The sequence below is a fragment of the Lissotriton helveticus genome, chromosome 10, assembly GCF_964261635.1.
Source record: "Lissotriton helveticus chromosome 10, aLisHel1.1, whole genome shotgun sequence".
NCBI lineage: Eukaryota > Metazoa > Chordata > Amphibia > Caudata > Salamandridae > Lissotriton > Lissotriton helveticus.
This window is the reverse complement of record NC_136071.1, coordinates 157163694-157186285: the sequence shown is the minus strand read 5'-3', so window position 1 is coordinate 157186285 and position 22592 is coordinate 157163694. Positions and strand designations below refer to the sequence as shown.

The window sequence follows — 22592 nt, the reverse complement described above, 5'->3', positions numbered from 1 at the left end:
GCCCAGTTCTAGGGACCAGGACAATTAATAGGACCCGTGCCTTGAAAGCGAGGCGCTCTCACCCTTGGGGGCTGAGGATTACAGACTGACACTTTCGAGACGGAGAGTGAGAGAAAGGTGTAGGATAGATAGGCTCACGGACAACCTCGGGGGGGGGGGGGCTTTTGTTTGGCTCTAAGAATAAAAACACGGGTCGAGCCATAAAAGGTTCACCATATAAATCCGGCATCATATGTCTATACAAATATGATAGATTGTTTAAAATGGATATATATGGATATATATATATATATATATATATATATATATATATATATATATATATATATATATTCAACATTTTACTGTTTCAATTGAGTAGAACTGATATTAATGCATTGAGTAATATTTATCGAAAGTAATATTTTCTTACGCATAAAACATTTAATAATATCCTTATGCCCTGACAACATTGTTATGAGTTACACAAGTAGTGTAAGTTTGCCATGTTCTCTGTATACACACCACTGTGGGGTTTCATTCTTCTGCCTAGGGAGATGTGTCTTCTAATCTTTCGAGCATAGTTGGGGCTGTTCTGTTGGATATGGGAATGTTGGTCCAGATCCTGGGTACATTGATGGAAAAGTCCTGCTGCCTTGTTTTGGGTCTGGCATGACAGCACAGCTGTTGCCAGACCATATGTTGTCAATCTAAAAAATAAAAAGAGCTTTCAGGAGTACTATAGTGGCATTAGCCCCACCCCATGTTGATGTTGATGGACCGAAGTATGTGTTTTGCTTGAGCAGAAGTTATGATCTTCTACTGAAATAGTGCTTCCAGTCAACGTAGATGTGGTTATTTTGTTTGTTTAGCCTACTGCCTGAACCAGCAGAAGTATGCTCGCCTATAGAAGACTCCTTAATAAGCATAAAGTACAAAATGTACAATGTGACTGAGCTTGACCTTTCGGGGGAATACACATAACACTGTATTGCTGTTTTTTTTGCATCCAGAAAGGAAAACATGGCGGCCGCTAGCTAGGGCGGTGCGCTCGTCCCTGACGAAGCTCTTGCGGACATGCCCCAGACGGAGTTGTGCCGATAGTTTTGGCCCTGCGCGAGTGGTGATATTCAACGTGTAGCCTGGTTTACGAGTTTGGAAGAAGGTCAGCGGTCAGAGGTGCAGTGCTGACAGCCTCTGAGAGGCGGCGGCGGCGGTGGCGTGTGCGAGCGGGCTCGGGCTCGGGATCAGGCATCGCTGGAAGAGAGGAGAGTGCGAGTAGGCGGGCAGGCGGAGCTCCGCTAGTCCGCGGGGTGTCGTGGTTAGCCGAGCCGAGCCGGGCCGCTCGGAGAGGCGGCGTGTATCACGCTTGCAGCTGGTTCTCCATTCGAGAAGAGTCAGCGGTGTGGCGGCAGTTGAGCCGCTCTGAGAAGGCAGGCGTGTGCCGAGGGGAGCTGAGTGATACCGAGGGGTAAGACGGCAAGCAAGCCGAGCGTGCGAGCTCAGGCTCAGGAGGAGGAGGAGAGCGGGAGTAAGCGGCAGGTGGGGCCCTACCCACGGAGGGCTGCAGATGATGAGCTGCCCGAGAGGAAAATAATTAAATAATAACTAAATAAACAGAGCTCCCGAAGATCACAGCAACATTCTAATATAAGAGACCTTGTTTGGTGGGAGATTTTTGGAGTAGGTTTGGGCTCAGGCTCAGGTCTGGCTAGGACATATACATGATATTATCGGTATATATACTGGCCATATACACGGAAGGGGGACACGCGGATACTAATGCCGATTGGGATCCCAGTCTCAGGAAAAAGTCTGGAAAAGATTGAAAATTCATCAGCGAAAGAAAGAACAGCCTGGGTTCTTCGGAAAGCAACAGTGCTGCATGAATATAAAGGTGGTTAGAGCTGCCAATGTGTTGGGGGCAGATTCTTCTCCCCGCACCTTACCGCTGGGGCGACGCAGCTGTGGAGCTTCGAAGAAGTAGGAGAGCTGCAGTATACAGCGTCTCTTCAAAAAGAGTGGCAGCAGCAACTATTTGGTGCGGTAAGGGGGACCAGCAGAGGGGGAGGGGGAGGGGGAAGGTGTCGAGTTCTTTGGTAGGGGAGGTTCAGCCTGTTGATAGCCAGGACCTTATAGATATACAGGGCGGTTACTCTTTGCAAAATTTAGACTCTGCACCCAGACTCTTTAGATTTAACGCAGAATCTCAAACCTCTTGTCAGAAATTGAGTGAGACTCCATATCCAACTATCGCCAGAACCCTGGGGAGGCGAAAGGCTAAGGGGAAAGGAAAAGGCAGAAATAAAGATAAAGAATTAGCCGCCCCTATAGACCCTACAGACCCCAATGACACAGGTCAAGTACAAGTAGCAGAGAAAAGTCTAGGGGAGCAGTCTTCCATTGAGTCTGAGCCAGAATCTGAGCGAGAGGCAGAAGTTGATACATTACAACCCCCAGTTTTAAGGGTATCAAAAAGGGGTAAGGAACGACAGCTACGGTACACCGCTCCGAAGGAGCTACCACATAAGGCTAGCCTGAGTAAGGGGGGTTCTAAAACAAAAGCTATCAAAACCTCCCGAATCACACCCTCGTTGAAGTCTTATTTTAAGGTCCTCCCCCAGGTCTTAAACATAAATCAAGAGTCCCAAAAATTACATTGTACTCAAACTGCACTCATATTAGTTAGAGATAACGGTGCTATAACCACTTCCACATCTCCCATACCATACCTGTACTTGGTAATCTTGGTAATCTGAAGGAAAAGGCGGGAGAAGTAGTTGGGGCAGGAGAGCTAGTCAGCGCTATAGAGATGGGGGACCCAGTTGAACGGATCGTCAATGTAACTTTGCCGCTAGACCAGCTAGCCTTGACTGCAGGAACAGCAAGCGAGATAAAGAGTTTGGATCAAGGTAGTGGGGGCTGCGAAGCCACTGGTAGTGACGACACCATCCAAGCCAAACTTCTCAGCATGAGGGAAGAAATTAGAAATGGGTTCGAGGAGTCAGAGATGTTTTGAGGAGTCCAGACATACTCAATCAGAGATCCGCACAATGTGCGAGAACCTAGAATCTAAGGTAGATGGTCTCTCATTAAGAACTGGTGGTTTAGAGAATTGTGTTGAGGAGCTCAAGGCTAAATTGGAGTCTGCCGAAGTGAAGATTCAGACATTACGACGGGAAGGTGACTCGGTCAAAGAGAGGGTCGAGTCTCTCGAAATTTTTTCCAGAAGGAACAACTTGAGACTCCTAAAAATTCCGGAGGGAAAAGAAGGAGGAGATTTAAAAAAGTTCGTTGCAACCCTACTAAAAGACTCTCTAAATTTGGATGAAACTTTGCCTGAGATAGAAATAGATATTCAGAGGGTACACCGGGATCCGTTCCGCCTTAAACCGGGCAGGGATAAACCAAGGAAGATCCTAGTGAACTTCTTAACATATTCCTTGAAAGAGAAGATCTTGACCGCAGCTCTGAAAACCAAGACTTTGAAAGCCTCTGACTTCTCTTTGGAAGTAAGATCAGACCTCTCTAGAACAACGCTGGATAGGCAGTGGGAATTAGGTCAACGGATGGAGAAGTTCAGAAGTCTAGGAGCTACCGTGCAATTGAGATTCCCTGCCTTTCTAAGGATTATGTACAATAATAAAATGTACAATGTTAAGTCGCCCTCGGAAGCAGATGAGCTCCTTACCACTATTAGTGAACATGCAAACCCTCCTGACCGTGGGTGAAATTCTTGTAAATATTGTAAATGAGTAAAAAAAAAAAGGGGGTATGATGTGGGGAAACAAATAAAGGGAAAAGAAAAAAGGAGAAGGAAAGAGAAAGGGGGAAGGGGAAAATAAAAAAAGGGGGAAAGGAATAGAAAAGAATATAAGGAACTTAAAAAATAAATAAATAAATAAATAAAATATAAAAAAAAAACAAAAAAAAACAACAACACGCGAAATTATTAACACTTGGGTGAGGATACACAACTTTGTTATTAAAACACTATTGGGTGATACATTATAAAAGGTTACTAATTGGAAATTTCACTATAGATTTCCACCCCAGTATACTCATGTCAAAATCTCTGTGCTAATAAGTTGTAATGATGTTTTTTTTTGTTTTTTTTTTGATTCCCACACTATTCCCCAAATCTATACTTGGACAGCAGAGTATTATCAATAGCAATAATATGGTATTATAGAATAGCCATTAGATAAGGGGCCTACAATTTTGCTTTATATATCACCATTGCTTACATTTTAAGCATAGTGACCGGTAAAATGATTCAAAATAATGATACTAGGGTATGGAGCGGGAGCATGTCAGAGACGACAAGCTGGCAAACCATCATGCCAGAGTAAGTCGGGAGGGGTTTTCTAGGGTAGGCAGGGGGGGGGGGGGGGTAATGCAAAATATAAAAGTCCTCATAAATCGAATTTTATAATAACGAACAATATGGATCCAATTGTGTCTCAAAGTGAATGCTTGGCTAAAACAGAAAGAGATATAGCTAATGATAGGTTGTTTCCCCCAAAAATTAATAGAGTTGAGGGCTGGGAAACAGTGTTCAAGAGCTTTATAATTAATGTCAGACATTAAATTCTTATCCTGGAACGTAAATGGTCTGCGTGTTAGGACTAGAAGAAATAGAATTTTACAATATTTAAGAGACTCACCCGCGCAGATCATTGCGATCCAGGAAACACATTTGAATAAACAGGAGATTACCGATACACTTAAAAAGCTTAAATGGGTCGATAAATTTATAACTACGGATCACAATGCTAGTATTCGTGGTACCACCATCATCTTTAAAAAATCAGTAAAGGCCCAGATTACGGGTTGGAAAACAGATGCTAGCAGTAGATGGCTGATAGTCAATGCTCAATTATACTCAAAGGCTGTTACCATCATCAGCTATTATGGGCCTAACCAGGATGACCCTTCATATTTGAATATTCTGCAAAATCAGCTGATTTCTTGCTCTGACCCCATAATATGGGTCGGAGACTTTAATCTGGTCTTAGATCCAAAATTAGACAAATCTGCAACCTCTAGGGCCGTAGCACATAGCAATATGAGGGATACACTGCGTAGATGTATGTCGAATCTTGGTTTAATAGATCTATGGAGACAAAGATCTGGGAACACTATGGGAGTCTCATACCACAATTATAAATACAGGCATAAATCACGTATCGATTACGCCCTATTTAGTCTTTCAATTAAGGATCAGGTTAAAAGCATAACATATCTGCCTCTACATCTGTCAGATCATTCTGCCATTTTCTTTACTATAATATCAGAGCAGAAGCCTACTCATCAATCTTGGTCTTTTGACCGAACAATTCTATTGGAGGACGAGGAGAAAGAGTATTTGATGCAGGAAACGGTTTTCTTTCTAGAGCAAAACTTAGGCTCTGCCTCTCTGGTCATTGTATGGGAGGCTTGGAAGGCTTTCATTAGGGGTTATATCACAGGTAGGGCCTCATTCAGGAGAAAGCAATATGAAGAGGCAATTCGACATATAGAGCAAGAATTGACCCATCTAGAATCATTAGACCAGTCTCCCTCTGATAATCAAGAGGAGAAAATAGAATTAAAGGCCAAGCTAGACACATTGTTGCAGGAAAGGTTAAATAAAAGATGGCAGGCAAGTAAACTTGCCCACTTCGAATACGGTGAATCTGCTGGAAAATTGCTGGCCTGGAAAATTAAAGCTGATCAGTCCAGAAACTTTATTAAGGAAGTGAGGGTCGCTGGGGAAGCCAATAGTAGGTCAACAGATACAGCCATTGGGGAAGCCTTTAATGAGTTCTTCCAGAATATCTACACAGAGGAACTTAGTGTTAATTCAAATGAAAGGAATGAATGGTTGAATAAAATAACTCTCCCAGAATTGGAAAGTCATCAAACTGAAAATATAGATAAAGCTATAACAGAGTTGGAAGTTTCCAACACTATTAAACAACTAGAACAGGGTAAAGCTGCGGGACCAGATGGTCTCCCAGGAGAATTATACAGGGTACTCAATTCTACTCGTACCCCAGTCCTTACGAACCTTTTTAACAACATAATGATTAGAGGGGAGACACCACCAAGTTCTTGGGGGAAAGCCAATATAGCTTTAATATTAAAAACAGGTAAGGACCCAGCCGAGTGTGGATCATATCGCCCAATCTCGCTTCTTAACAATGATTATAAAATTTTTACCTCAATCTTGGCTGCGAGATTGGGAAGCGAGATTGGGTCAATTATTCACCCTGATCAAAAGGGGTTTATTAGGGGCCGGCAATTGGCCGACCTAACCTACGACTTGGTGGGAGCCGCGGATATTGCTTCAACTTTCGGCTTACCCCTGGCCATCATGACCCTTGACGCTACAAAAGCGTTCGATAGGGTTAACTGGGTATATTTAAATTTAATTATGGAAAAATACCATCTGGGTCCTAACTTTTGCAGGGCCATAGGCTTACTGTATAATAATCCTAGAGCATCCCTATTAATAAATGGTACGCGAACTACTCCTTTCAAAATTAGTCGAGGAACAAGGCAGGGCTGTCCCTTATCCCCCCTTCTCTTTAATTTATATGTAGAACCGTTTGCGCAGTCTATTAGGGAGGATACTGATATTCCACATTTTACTTTTTCGGGCTGGGAAAAGAAGATTGGTCTCTACGCCGACGATATAATCATTTACACAACCGATCCCGCGTTGGCATTCCCAATTATTATAAAGAAAGCGGAGAATTTGGGGAAATTTTCGGGATATGAAATCAACGCAGGGAAAACTGAAATTATGGTTTGGAATATTCATAATCTCCAGCTCCCGGTAAAATCTTCACTGAGGTATCTGGGAATTACAATCACTAAAGATCTAGAACACCTGGCCCAAAACAACTTAGCCCGTATTTCCAGAGAATCTCAAACCTTGATGAAAGCTTGGTCCTTCCTCCCGTTCACCATCTATGGGAGAACCAGCTTGATAAAAATGAGTATCCTCCCGAAATTCACTTTTATTTTTAATTCCATCCTGTTAGTTTTCGATACCAAACAGCTTGCAAAATGTCAGCAAAATATAAATTCATTTGTCTGGGGGTATAAATCCAGCAGATTAGCTTGGAAAAAATTGAGAAGGAGAAGAGAAAAAGGGGGGCTCGCATTGCCAGATTTGGAATACTATGCTTGGGCATTTCACCTGACTCACTCTAGGATGTTACTTAAGATCCCTTGGGAAAATGCAAATGGGCTTAGGTACAAGGCAATGCTAATGGGTTCGGATCTCCCAGTGAATGGATTTCTCTTTAAGTTCGGCCACCAGAAGTTCTTTAAAAAAATTAGATTAAAGTCACTATTGGGTACTTTAAAAGAATGGTCTCAAATAAAGTCTAAGATCGGGATAGGATACCTATCCAAACATGCCCCGATTTGGGATTTACCGGGACTAGCATTACAAGAAGCCAACACAGTAAAAAGAGTCTTGCTAGATGCAGGTATCACACAGTGGGGCGATCTCCTGGTGGAAAGATCAATCATAGATTGGGAAATTTTTCAATTTCAAGGTAACATCAGCATTCTCTTGGTTAGTGTACTTGCAATTAAGTAGCTGGCTTCGGACTCAAACTAAGAAGAAAGCAATGATGGGAGAGGAGAGTCTGTTAGAAAATATCCTAGTCGAAAGACCTCCCGGGAAAAAGGAAGTAGCACTCTTTTACTGGCATATCATAGAGGATGGAGAGAGGGATCTCAACCTCCCGGAAAAACTCTGGGGTCCGGAGGGAGAACCACATATGGAGGACTTATGGGAGGAATCTTTCACCCTGCTCTATAAAATTATTAAGCCAGCATGGCTGAGGCGCAACCACTTTTTCACACTTCACAGAGCGTATTATTCCCCTAAACGCCTGTCGAAATTTCAACCCGGGAAGTGCAGTTGCAAATGTTCTTTTCTAGCTGCCTCAGATCTTCACATGTTCTGTGAGTGCCCGAACATTGCTACCTTCTGGAATGAAGTCAGAACAACACTTGAATCTATTCTTGGTTCATCTATCCCGTGCTCATGGCTTTTAATTATTTTTGGAATAGACAACAATATCAAGGGACTAGAGAGAGAATTTCTGTTTTACGCCATTTTATTGGCAAGAAGAGAAATCTGCAAAAACTGGGTCAACACAAACCCCCCAACACATGCAGAGTGGCTGTCTTCATTATATGCAACGTCAAAGCAGGATCTATCTAGATCATGTAGTCCTAGATCTTTGAGATTTTGGGACCTCTTGATCAAATGGAAAAGGGACAGTTAGTTAACCCGGGGGTTTTTTTTTGTGGTTTTTTTTCTCCCCCCGGGCCGATGATTAGGCCTAAAATCTCTCTGTCCAAAGGGAGGCACCGTACAGCTATTGGACAACTGGCCGAACTGGTCTGAAGGGAGAATGTTCGTCCAAGCTCTGCTGGCGACATGGGGACGGACTCTCTGAGTACTATTGGGCTTCTTGGTGCTATAGGGGGGCCTGCCCTCTTGTCTGTGCGGATAGGGGCACAGTTGGATCGATTCAATGGGTAATGAGGACAAAAAAAAATAACAAAAAAAAAATAACACTGTATTGCTATTTAAAAAGTCTTAGATAAGTAGATCATTTACAGTGTTTGTTTACCTCTAGCAGAGGCACAGATGGGAAGAGGCCAGTCATGAGGAATGTATTGCTGTTTTCCAGTCCCAGCACCCCCCCCATTCACTATCCATCATTAGCTTTAGACTTCAGAGTTCAGTTGTGAGTTTGAGAGCAGCATGGGATGACCTGGGCTACACTAATCTACATGCTTTTACATGTGTTACATAGCACTCTTTGAAAGAATGGTGATTTTTCCTTTTTAATTCCTACATTGCCTTTAAATTATTTGGAAGACTAGAACATAGCTGTATGTCTGGCCTCAGTGTATAGAAATGAAGATGGTGGGAAATATACTAATGCTTCATGAATTGTGTGCTTAATACCAAAAATCTCTTTTAAAAAAAAACTATAGAAAACAAAATATTTTTTCTAGTTTTTAGGTCGAGCCTAGAGTCAGCGTGCATCAGACGTGAAACCCTTGCTCACTTTGCCATTGGATTCAAGCTAGTCTGGCTGACTTTTTTTGTGATTGGGTGCATTAGCATGCCAATGCTGAGCAGCCCCACCCCTACGTATAAAAATAACCCAACTTAATCCCTGGTGCCTAGTGGACTTTCTGCTATTGCCCCCATCTGCCTACCTGGGTAGGCAGAGAGACTGTGGAATTTTTTTTGTGGGGCGGTGGGGCATTGACACGCCCATTTTTAGCAGTCTCAGCCCTATATTAATAAAAACAAAATCCCTAATGTCCTTCCTGCCCCCCCCCGGGGGGGGAGGGCAGACCGGGGGCTATTGCCCCATCTACCTCCCAGGGTGGGCGGAAAGACTATGGAATTGGGTGGGGGGGTGGGTTGGCAATGGCATGTGCATTTTGGGCAGCCCCCACCTCTATAGGCATAGAACAAAAACCTGATGCCTAGTGTGATTTCTGGCCCCCAGGGGTGGGCAGAAAGACTATTTCCAAATATATTTGGGTGTGGGCATGGTCTTGCCCTTTGTGGGCAGACCCCAACCCCTTTTATATATATTTTTTTTTTTACATTCCTGGTGTCTAGTGTGATTTCTGCTCCCCAGGGGCAGATTGTAAGTGATAACCCTCATTTGCCCAGTAGGGAGGGCAGAACATCTGTGGAGGTTGTTTATGGGGGGGGCATTGCCATGCCCATTTAGGGCAGCCCCACCCCTAAATACTATTAAAAATTCCTGGTAGCTAGTGTTCTTTCTGCCCAGACTGAATTTGCCCTAATTTATTTTGGGGGGGGGGGGGCAAAGACCCTTGCCCAGGGTACCCTCCCCCCTCCATGGTGTCTAGGTGTGGATCCCTGCTTGGGGATCGCCCTCCTGAGGTGGTCCCCTATCAGGGATCCACTATGGAGGGGAACCATTGGAAAGTGGAGATTTTTCCCTTTCCAAAGATCTTCCTCAGTGCTCTTGGGGCACATGTGCGCTGATCATCATTTCAGTGAAAAAAAGCTGAGCGGCCTCAGGAGCTGGGGAAGCTCTTACCCAGCTCCCGAGGCTGTTTGGGGAAAAGGAAATCCCTCTGGTGCCCGCACCAGAGGAATTTCCTCTGCCATGTGCGCGGACGGCTGGGAGCCGTCCTGTGCACATGAGCACTGTAGCGTTGGACGGCTCCCAGTCGTTCAACGCATAGAAGGGGTTAATCTGTGTTTGGTAATCACTGTTATATGGCTTTTTCCTTGACAAAAAGTTTGTGACAAACCTACATTATTTCGACCAGTCTTGTATAAATACAACAAACTTCCAGCTATGTACATAATCACAGTGTAGCGTGCGATATAGTCTCAGCCAAGGCTGGATGCATAGCACCTTGAAAACCGTGCAAAGGGGTTTACCGGTAGCCTGCGCTCTATGCCCAGTTGCTGGTAAGAGCTGCTACCCACTTCTGTAGATGGGCATTTTATGGTTTTAATCTCTTTATTGAGTTTTACTAATACAAAGCAATCAGTGACCAATGGCCCAATAATCATAGCATCCTGTAAACTGTCAAACAATCCCCAGCCCACCTCCCTCCCTCCCCCTTGGCCATATAGATTAATCAAAAGAGTAACTAATCTCATAGGATCGTATAGACAGTGCCTGTATCTCCCTCAGGTACAGCCCTGGGAAATCTCTACGAGACGTAGGAGGTGTAGATATTTGGGGCAAGTGAGTTCACGAAACTCCGAAGCCTGGAGCGAGAGGAATGGATGCCAGAGATCCGGGAAGGATGTCACTTGGTTCAACAGGGAAAGGTATATGCCCTCCATGCCAAGAACATATGCGATAATGTTTTATAAAGCTACACCCAGCGTAAGACCAATCTGCCTGCCTCTGCGAGACTTAAGTGGGAAAGTGAGGGAATTAGGTAGTCTCAAGATAATATAAGCGGGGAAGCTGGGTAATTGTGTGTTGAAATGACCATCAATATCATCGAGCACCTGTGTCCAGTAAGAGGTGAGTTTAGGCAGTCCCATAACAGGTGGTAAAGCATGCCCAGGGACCCACAACCGTGCCAACATTCCTGCTCACGAGCTGGGTTCCCTTTGTGCAACCAGCGAGGTGTGAGATACTAATAGGTGACTACTTTGGTTGCCGTTTCAATGCTATTGACTTTGCGGGCCGTGTCTCTTGTGCGGTAGTAGATATCTCCCCATTCTCGCTATGTGAAAGTGCAGCCTGTTTTGGATTCCCTGCATCTCTGACTGAGAGACTAATGTTGGGGAGCAGCAAGGCGAAGAAGCCTGTAGAGCTCTATAATGAGACAGGCGTTGGACGTTTTAGAAAGCAGTCATTTCTTGGAACGGGTAAGATGCCATTGTGCACTGGGATGTACAGTATGGTGCAACACAGTGTGCCGTACATGACTGTAGCAGAAGTGTTCAGTTTCAGGCAAGACAAGGTCAGACCGAAGGCTCCCGAATGATCGAATACCCTCTTCATCGAAAGTTGGGCAGTGGACCTGCAGCTATCCTGATTCCATTGCTGGAAAGCTAGAGAGTCCAGGCCAGGGGCAAAGTCAGGATTGCCATCAATAGGCGTTAGAAGGGAGGGGAAAGAAGAAAGTCCACTCTGTTCCGCCACAGAATCCCACATGGTTAGTATGGATCTTGTGACAGGAGATAGATAACAAGCTTTTGGGGCACGCAGATTTATCAAGGAAAGGCATCCTCCACAGAGATTGGCCTGCCACTGCTTGGTCCATGAAAAGCCTTTGGATTATGGCAGGACCATTCCAAAACGGCCCTGATTTGTGTAGCTAGATAGTAGCGATGCAGGTTTGGTATAACCAAACCTCCCTATCCGGGGGTGTGGGGAGTCTATATCTTAGATCTCTGCTCATTCGGGCCGTTTATCTGCCCAAACAAAGCTCTTGATCTCCTGTTGGAGAGTGTAGAGTACTGTTGCATTTGGCTTCGCCTGGCTTTGGAAGAACCACCACAATGAAGGCTGATAACATTGAAGAGGGAACTGCGTAGACGTCGCCAAAGGTGTTAAACAAGCAAGTGAGGATAGGCACTATGATTCAACAGAATGTTTTATAAAAACAATCCAGGGAACCCATCAGGGCCAGTGGATTTAAGTAGTTTTTGACAGGCAATCTCAGAAATGACCTCCTCAAAGCAGATAGGGCAGTCTAGGTCAGTAGCCTGTTCCATGTTAACTTGGGAGTGAACGTGCCTCGGAGATATCGGGATGGTGTCTTGTTGGGCAGCTGTTGAGCTGCATAGAGGTCTTTATCAAAGTTTCGGAACCCCTCTACTATATGGGGATCATCTCTGGACTCCTCCCCAGCTGAGTCTAGCACCACCTGGACCCCAGGCGCCGTGCGCGCAATCCTTGAGCCCCCGAAATAGAATGTCTGCAGCAGGCAAAAGGCTGTGCATTCCACCCTGTCCAGGTCAATGCCCACCAATTGCAAGAGTGCAGCTTCGAGTTGATGCCAAACATCAGAATTCCCTGTTCATTTATGTATGCGTTCCGGTTCAAGGACTTGGAGGGAGAGACAATCTAGTTTATCCTTGCAGATTTTATTGTCTGCTGAGGAGATCACAATAAATGCACCCCTGATGACGGCCTTTAGGGTTTCCCAAAGTATGACAACAGATGTCCGGGGTGTCGTTGAATGCCAGAAAGTCTTGCAGCATTTTGATGATTTGTTTCACAATGTCAGGGTGGTGCAAGAGAGTTCTGCAAAGGCGCCTGGTTTTTGGGGGCAGATTACACGGGGGGTATGGCCAATGTAAGTGCCACCACTGCATGGTCTGACAGCGAGCGTTCTCAACCGCAGTGGTCAAGCAGGTGATCTCCTGTGAATACAGAAAGTAATTGATTCTGGCGTAAGTTTTGTCGGTGTTGGAATAAAAGTTAAAATCTCTTGTATGGAGATGGAGTCCGCCAGATGTCAGCCATACCCATCTCTTGAAACCAGCATGCCCCATTACGGGAGAGAGCTTCCGACTCCCCATGGTGTTGGGCCGGTGGATCTAATTTGGTGTCAAAGGCCAGATTTTTAAGATGAAACACTCAACTTACAGACTTCGTACTTGGGAAACACTGATGGCTCTTGAAAAGCTCAATGGACATTTGCCACAGTTTGTGAATTTGAGCTAGAACAAAACATAAAATATGCTTATATAATCGACAGTTAGAATTTTAATGTTCAGTCAATGATGAAAGGTTGCTGAAGTTTTCAACACCTTTATTCATCTTAAAGGATTAGCATTGTTTTGCCATCTTTATTCAGATTAGTCAATTTACAGACATGTCAGTAAAAGATCGATTAGTGATAGCATAAATCAATACACAGTGTTCCATAAAGGAAAGCATAACTAAACTAGCTAGGGAACCTAACCAATTCTAAGCAGAACCCATGAAGAATCCTTTTTGGGAAAGAGTAGGAGTGAAAATAAAGGAAGAACTTCCCATAAATAGCGGTTCTGGGATCTCAGCCGAGTTCCCTACAGCTGCAGTAGCAACCGTCAATGATCGAATTATCTCTGCAGTAGCATAGATCAGAAAAAGGACATTAGATGAAAGAAAATAAGTCCCCTTTAGCAGTAGCTGTTGGTAACCAAGCAAAAGATCAACTCTCAAGAAGAGCCACAAGGCAAGGGAGATAGATCTGGATCTCTTTTATATACATTATTATAAACCACAACACACTATTGTATTGAAACTCTGATAGGTATTAGCTCCTCCAGCCAAAGGAAACCGCTCATCCAATTGTGTAGTCAACTTCTGATGTCTCTTCTCCCAATTCCCACGTTAAACATTCAGGCTGCTATATTGTTAAATATTGTTTCGGGACTTTATTACAAGGAGGAAAGTTCTCTGAGAACCTTCTTACCCAAGCTAAAAGATGCACTATGAGTTTCAGTGTGAAGGCTAAGGCCTGTCAGAGATGCGGAGGCAAGATAGCAATAATATTCTGATGAAGCATATATAAAATGTCAAAATCATTATTTATAATAACAATCACAGTAACTTTCATTGTATTAAGGTAAATTACTTAACATGGGGCAAAGGAACTGAATGAAACACAACTTTGAAGTCAGCACAGTCTAAGCAAATTGCTGGTGCTAGGCAAAATAATCTAATAAACTAATCTAATAAACTTCTATCAAGTTGTGAGCAAGAGTCGAGAGAAAAAGGCTTTGTGGCCTAACCTAAAGTGCACATTTAAGAATATCTTAGTACAAAAATGTTTAATTATATCATTTCATAAAGTTTTTGTTAGCGAGCTTCCTTGACATGTGAAGAAGTAATATATCTATTTGCAGTATTCATAAGGATTCTTTCACGTTATGAAATGGGCACATTTCATCTGCGTGTCATTTTCTATGTGAAAACAATTCTGCAGCAGTTTAAACACTTTTTTAAAATGCAATTCTAACACGTTCTGCAAGTCGAATTTTATTTTCAAACTAATTTGCTCCAAAATGATGAGGTGGAAATAGAGAGAATGCCTCCATTCATACCTCTTTGTCAGTTCTTATTCGCTTCTTGACTCTTGTGTGTTGTATGTTTATGGCTTTGTACATGTGAGGCTTGGATGGTCTGAACAGGAGGGATGCTCTGAACTCCCGTTTTACAGCCCTCCTAGATGAATGGGATGGCTCATCAGTGGACGATGGTTTAGAGATTGTAGTACAGCATTAGTAAGAACTGGGAAGAGAAAGGATGTCCCTGAGTGTGTTTTTATGCAGAGTCATCACAAATTCTCTTTTTTTTTTTTTTCCTAGACATTCTCTTTAGGAGCGGCCCGTGCAGGTTAGAGTGGTGGGGTGGGAGAGTCGATAGACGGCGATGAGGGAAAATAAAAATTAAAAACCACTTACCTTGGGCTCACCGCATCGCCGACTTGGCGATGCGGGGAGCGCAAGGCAAGTGGTTTTCTTTTTTTTACAACTTATTTTCCCACGTCATCGTCTGTCGACTCCCACCCCGCCCCACCGTAATTACCTACATGGGCCGCTCCTGTTTCTCTTTAAACTGAAGGCCTTACATTAACCTTTCCTTGAAATGCCTTGAACAAGATACTTGGTTTGGATGGTAAGTTTTTAACTGCTGCTCTAAAACACCAAATGTGCTGTGCCTGCAGTGTGTTTAAATTTGTATAATTTAGCTCCCGTTGGTGAATATACTTTAGAAAGGGCTATCTATACCTCTTGAAAGCTGTGATTTCTTGCATGGAAGCCCAGAGTCACTATCTTCTGAGGCATTAGCAGAAGCATCTAATAGTTCCTCCTTGCTGCCATTTATGCCTTACTTTTCCAAGTTCTCAAGGGTGCAGCCATTGGTGTGCTGAATTACATTAAGGATGCACTTGGTTTATCTTAGCAGTACTCCATGTAGCTGTGAGAGGAACACCTTTGCAGTTTGTTTGAAATATTCTTATGGCGACATTGTCCTGTTCTGGTCTCTGTTCATGATCATTCCGAGATGTTTCCATGGGTGGCCTTAGTACATTGAACTCTTGTTTTTAACAAACAGACTTTACTCAGATTCTAAACCTGATCCTAAATCATCCTTATTCTATCCCTTAACCACTTGTTCCTAAATGTGAGGTAATTATAGCTGCTTTTGTTTTCAATAGTATTTTTCAATGAAACGTTTAAACGAAAAATGCTTTCTGAGGGAAGATAGGATCAAATGTCAGAATACTGTTTTTTTAATATATGTTTTTATTTGCATTTAATATCTTTATACACGTGTTACTGTTATATTTTTTGCATCCCGTTTGTTACATACAATTTTACATTTCTGCACGAGCTGTTTACGTGTGCGATAATGCAGTTAGGGCAACCTGTGGTTGCGATGGCTTTTACAAATGTCTTAAACCCTAATTGCACAATGGCTTTAGATATGCATAGCGAATCGGAGTGTGGAAGGGGCATGTCTAGGACACCTCTTCCAAATTAAGATTCGCAATGCTATGTATAAATGTTTTGCTATTGCAGTTTAGGTCGCAAGCCTTGGGTTGTTTCGGCTACCGTCTCCTCATAAGAGGAGGCAGCCTTTTTGGAAAGAGGAAAAAGTACATTGGGGGCCACTTGCCCTTTGTGAATAATAAAAAAGTTTGTTTAAAACAAGAAAGGTAAAATTAAACGTTATCTTTTTTTTATAAAAGTAAAATCATTTCTGAAATGCAGACCTGTTTCCTTTACTGAAAACAGGGTCTTTTAAAAACAAGCATTGGCATAGCCAATAGGTCTCGCTTTTAGGACCTTATAACTTATAAGACCTAAAAAATGTACTTTATTTAAATGTGATAGCAGGCATAGTGGTCTGCTGACCCCAGCAGGCCGCCCTCCCTGTGATGCTATCGTCTGAGTGAGTCACAATTTGCGACCTACCTCATGAATATTGATGAGGTAGGCCGAATTACAGCCCACTCCAGAGATTTTGCTAACAGAACTATTAGTACATCGGTCGGTTACCAAAATCAGAATGGATTTGCTAACAGTAGGTGCACAACTTACGGCCAGTTTTTGTGAATCCATTCGGACTAATGGCCCCTAATTGCCTTTTAAAATGTTTCCCTATTAAGAATGTGTTAATATCAGAGGCACTATAAATTTGGCGGACAGGACATGCCTCACTTTCTGCCTAAAACTCTAAATAATACCTTAAATCATTTGGGAGGAAAACAACATCTTCTGTGTCAGTTATACCACAAAAACAATACCTGCAGCCTTCAGAAAGTGTCTTTATATTAGAATCATTGTGCAGAGCAGCAAGCCTTATGATAAAAATGTAGCGTCGTTACACCTGTGGAAATCTTCCCTGTCTTCCCAACTGCTCCTGATACCAAAGTGATCAACACACTGTTATAATAAGTCATTGAGAATACTCGGTTTTCTGCTTCAGCACTGTTTCAACCTGCCTTGCATTCCAAAACACAAGACTTATCCACAGCGTTTCCATTGAGTGTATTGAACAAAAAGTTACTTTAATCCTGGGTTCACCAGCAGTATTTACACAATCTTTCCCGCGAGATCACAGCTGAGGCTATTATGATGTCACCCCTAGCAGCAGAGGCTCCCCCTGCCAACTCTTAGTGTTAAGATCCATGGTATGAAGATCTGTGTTGCTTGAAATGGATAAGACCAAGGAACGAAGGAAATGGAATAGACCTGTTTAAAAACAAGGTATGTGTTGTGCTGGTTCTGTGCTGAAACACTGTGTGGTGCTCTGAATCGAAACACTAAAATGTATGTGCTAAAATGCTGCATTGTTGTGGATGAATGAATTTGTAACCACAGAACACCAAGGCTGATTCAGTGATGGCAATACGTTTTTAAACTTTTCTTTTGGTTTATTTTTAACCAGGAATAACTGGATTTGTACCTTTCCGTGGACTCTCCAATGACCAACTTCAACAAGTCAGTACTGAGCAAAGTTTTGAAAAATGTCTTGGGCAGCAGGGGAAACAGGAGCAGAGATTTTGGCTCTAGGACTCGACTTGGTAAGAAGGCGGCGATCATGGTGCATTGTGAAGTCCGTTGAATTAGAGAGGTTTCTATGTCACATGTTAGTAGACCGTGACCATAATAAGGACATTAACTAATGTTTAACTCTGGCATTAATCAAGCCACACAAAGCGGATGCTCTTCAAGTTGAGCGAAAACCAGTTTTGTTAATCACCTTAATATCTGAAAAATAGATTATCTTTATTGCACATTATACAAATATGTAATCCTTAGAAATGCAGCTTCACAGTCCTTAAGAACTGAAAAACATCAGCTGGTAATTTTAAACTCATCCATAGTTCTTAAGGTACTTACATGCAAATACTGGGTTCACTGCCCCCTCACTTTTTTTCTTATTTAAAACCATTTATATTTGATTTAAATTAATAAACAAATCAACTACACCAGACATTACATGTTCCATCATGGTTTATAACATAGGCATAAAGGATGGATGGTGTACGACCGACTACTTCCTGTTGAAGCCTCTACTGATGTGGGCTTCAGCATGCTGTGGAGTTTCATCTGAGCATGTGGTCCACAATTTAGTGCCTGCCCCTGATCTCTAATATGGTTGGGGTTTCGCGGGAGTTGTAAAACAGTGGGAAAGTAGGGAGGTGGTGGGGGTGGGTGTATATGCTAACAGACAGATAAGCTAGTGTCATGTATTGGACTAAGAGGGGGCGCACCAGCTCTAGGTACTGGGGATGAGGAGGAAATTTGCTTGCCTGTGGGGCAGGGGGCAGGGATATATTGCATTGCTGTCCTCGAGGTGGACTGAGGCCAGCTCAGGTGGCGAGGAGGGTACCAGTTGAGTACTCTGTGAGGGTCCGGAGGTCATGGGGGTTGATCACTGTTGCCTCACAATGCTTCCAATGAAACCTTTGCTTATTTGTTTATGGCTGTCTTGAAGTCATACTGGCTGTTGTTCTTGCCTAGCCTTCTACTCATCAGACTTAGCTGCATTTTGTCTACAATTAGGAAACTGCTTCTCAGGCTGTCAGAAATAAAACAAACTATTTTCATAGTTCCATTCACCAGTCTGCATTGTTTCCCACCCATCTAGTACTTGGCCAAGTACAGACTACATGCACTTCAACCTCTCACATATGAAGTTGGTAATTAACATCTAAACAATTGTCAAAGACACCCTTCTAAAGCCGCCTTTGCGTTCATTTAAACCGAGTTCAACTACTTGGTTGATGATATTGGGCTTAATTTAGATTTGGGTAAAAAAAGACTGCTGCATTTCTAGAGGAAATGCAAACTTTCGCCATTTAATTTTTTTTCCTCCTGAGTCATCCATTCCTGGATTGTCCTCTGGATTTAGAACTCTTTCAAGATATTAGGACAGTTTACATTATTATATGTTGTATTCTACTTATTGCGTATTCCTATGTATGCCTTTACCCACTTCATGCCTTCTAGTGGAATGCCTCTGCACTGTGATGCACCATGGAATGTTGGGTGCTGGTTGAAGATAAGCCACAGATGATGGGGATGAGTTGCCTGCTGGCTGCTCCTGGTGGAGCTTATTCCAGGCTACTTAACATCTTACAATAAATCTTCATCAAATACCTCAACCAGTCTGGAGTCGATTACTACATTATCCTACCCTAACTTAGTCCCACATTTATTAACTGAGCGTATATACATATATTTTTTAAAGGACGGTGTTCCCATTGTAGTTCTATACACAGGCAGCGACAATAGTAGTCTTCTTCAGAATCCCTCCCAGTAGACTAAAATTGGGGATTACCCCATAATCAGGGATAGGCCCGCCTAAAGATCATAATGAGTTTAACAATTTCCTTCGAATGCTGGCATGATGCGAATTTTCACTGGTTGTGATATGAGAGTGTGTGGTAAGCTTAGTGCCATTATATTTGCAATCTCTGAAGTGTTAGGCCCATACTCTCATTACTAAATGTTCTTTGTAGGAAAGTAAGATCTACTTTCATGGTTACCCCCACTTTTTGCCTTGTGCTATGCTGTTTCTGACTGGTGGGACTGGGTTCCTGCTAATTAGTACCCCAGTCTCTGTGCTTTCTCTGCTAAATTGGTATGGTAAGTACCTGGGTACATTCCAGATTGGCTACTAGTGTACCCTTATTACTCCCTAGTATATGGCATTAAGGTACCCAGGGCATAGGTACACCAGGGGACCCCTATGGGCTGAAGCATTTATTATGCCACCCATGAGGGACCACGTAAATTGTGACAACAGGCTTGCCAGTTCAGACTGTTTAAGCTGGTGCTAGCACCACTTACGACAGATATAGGTTCCTGAGGTCATCCCACTTAAAACCTATAAGTCACCCCTAAGGCAGGCCTTTCAATCCTGAAGGCAGGGTGCTTGGTTCTAAGTGTGAGGGTGCCCCTGCTTGAGCGGGACACCCGTACAACTTTCGGAGTCCATTCTCCTGGGTTGGAAGTGCATCAGCCATTAAGATACATAGAGTGGCCATGCGTCATTACGCGATGGCTAACTCTAACCTGGCTGTAACAAACACTGTCATGTTTTGTGTAAAACATGTTGGGATAAAAAAAAAAACACCGTGAACAGTGTGGGAGGTATGATTACATGCATCATAAAGCTCCTTTGGGAGGCCCTAGGTGCTCCTGGTACCAGTCTTCCAGATCCGGACAGCAAGTTAGAGCTCTTGCCGGCCAGAGACACGTTTCTGCTGAGCTAAGCTCAAGCAGGTGAAGGCAGAACAATAGATGTCCTGTTACAGGGAGGTGCAATCACCTCCCAGACAGGGTTTAGTGTATTGGGGCAGAGTGGGGGCTCAGCACCACATAGTCTTTGTGCAGGGCACATTTGGTGCCCTCCATGCACAGTCCAGTTCAAACCAGTTCAGGGAGCCGTTGGATCCCGCTCTGGTGTGAAACTGGACAAAGGATAGGGGAGTATCCTCCCCCTTGTCCCGCCCCTCCTTTGGGAGGGACCCCTGAATCATTCCAACCCTTTCCTTAGGGTATTTAAGGGCTTACCTGTGTGTGAGTCCCTAGATTCGTTGTGGATTCATTCCAAGACACCACTTCTTCTACCGTCTGGGCACTCTGGACTTCGCTGGACTTCACTCTGGGCTTCAAGACTGCAACTGGGAAGACTCCTTCTGCTCCTGGTCTTGTCGCCCTGCTCATCTGCTGCAATGTACGTGCCTGTCCACACAGGAACCTTCCAAGGCCTGTGGGCATCCAAGACACCTGAATGGATCTCCCTTGAAGTGAAGAAGTCACTTCCCTGCACCGCAACTAAGCTGACCAGTCTGCTGATCCTGGGCTCTCACAGACTGTGTCACAACACAAGGTGGTGGTTCTTCACATCCCTCGAGGCCTGCTTTGTCCTCTCACCAAGTTTGAGGCCAGTATCCCTCATCAGATCCGCAGGAACTGAACCCCTGTGCACCGCTCCGACTTGTTGATGCAAAGGCTTGTTGGCTTCCTTCCTCTAAAATCTTCGGGCTCCAGGTAGCCCCAATCTCAAGAATCTCTAGTGACCAAGATTTTCGTTCTCACTACAACTCTTGCATCATGGGCTTGAAACCTTGGTGAGATGCTCTAGGTCCTCTCATGACTCCAGTGCCTCCAGCCTGTGCGTCAACTTCAGGGACTTCATTGAATACTGCAGGCTTCCCTGATTGCTTTGCGCCTGCCTAGAATCCTCTGCTTGTGGTGAGTCATCTAGGCCCTGCTCGCTCCAACACTGTACCTTCTTCATTTTCCAAGTTGGTTGTAGTTGCAATGGCTTGTTGGTGCTCTCGACTGACACCGACCCCTCAACTTTTGATAGCTGACATGGGACAGCTTGTGCACGGTTCCTGGTCTTCTACAGCGTCGCTTGGTCCGCACTGCTGCAGTTCCAAGGTCACCGTCAGCTCTCCTATGTTCTTCACATCTTGAATCCACCTTTGGATTCCACCAGTTAATTTCACCTTCTCCAGCAGCGTCATCTTCCTGAAGTCCTCCATTGAGTTCAGCGACGGTTTCCGACGCCACTTCACACCTATGCACCCAGCTTGCCTGGTAGAGGTATTTTGTTTCCTAGGGTATCCATTGGTGGATTGGCTCCTCAACCTTCTGTCTTCCACAGCGTTTCTTCAGGGTCCACTGGGAAGGGTCCTTTTCCTTTAAAATTGCAACCGCGACTTACCCTTTGACTTGAATTGACCCAGCGGTCAAGTTCCCACTCTGCAAATGGCCTTCGTGGGGTTCCTGGTTACTTACCTCAGGTGGTTCCTTGGGTCCCTGGCACTTTTACGTCTTCTGTGTATCGTCTTCACTTGAGTCGCGATTCGCATACCACTATTTTAGTATATGGTTTGATCTCCTGCTGGCGACCACTGTGTGTTGTGTGCTACTTATCTTTTTTTTGTACAGACTATTAACTACACAATTGTATATATGTTATTAAACACTGTCCGACTGGACAGATAAAGTAGAATCGATTCTTGATCTATATTTTTGCTCCTACCTACTCTCTTACTGTCTAGGGACCATTGCCTTTTGAAACATTAGTCTGTGATGGTGGCACAAATCTTGCTACCTTCTTCGTAAGTCCCACTAACCTAGGCAAGTACAGACAACAGCCTTTAATTAATGGAAAAGAATCAATGGTTTACAGGGACACATGGGCCAGTGTCACTATGGTGACAGAGAAACGTGTGTCTCCTGAATAGTTCATACTTTGGCAAGTGTACCAAGTGACCAACGCTGGCAATGTCAAGACTGACCTTTCCTTGGCAGTTGTGAACCTCAGCTGGGGAGGGGTAACCAGACCTAAAAGGGTTGTGGTATCTCCAGACCAACCTGTAGATTGTTTGTTGGGCAATGATCTAGAAACTTCAGGCTGGTCTGAAGTAGAGTTCAGGACTCGTGTAGAAATGATGGGCATCTCTGCCAGTTGTTTGCTGTCATCAGGGCTCAGGCCATACAGCTTAGCACCGAACAGGCTCAGGATCCTGGGAAAATGGACCAGGTGCCTTCCAAGAGAAGGAGCAGGAAGGGTAAGGCTTTATCCTCCTCACAG

At 43.9% G+C, this 22592-nt stretch overlaps 1 protein-coding gene across 2 annotated transcripts in view; it reads left to right on the top strand.

Moving 5' to 3' along the window:
- Positions 1–22592, top strand: part of IQCE (IQ motif containing E) — a 313633-nt gene that overhangs the window by 552 nt on the left and 290489 nt on the right. For both annotated transcript variants that reach the window (XM_078664993.1, XM_078664994.1), the window contains exon 2: positions 17418–17553. In XM_078664993.1, coding sequence (XP_078521119.1) covers positions 17497–17553 — 57 coding nt within the window. In that variant the 5' untranslated portion in view covers positions 17418–17496. The remainder of the gene's footprint in view (positions 1–17417; positions 17554–22592) is intronic.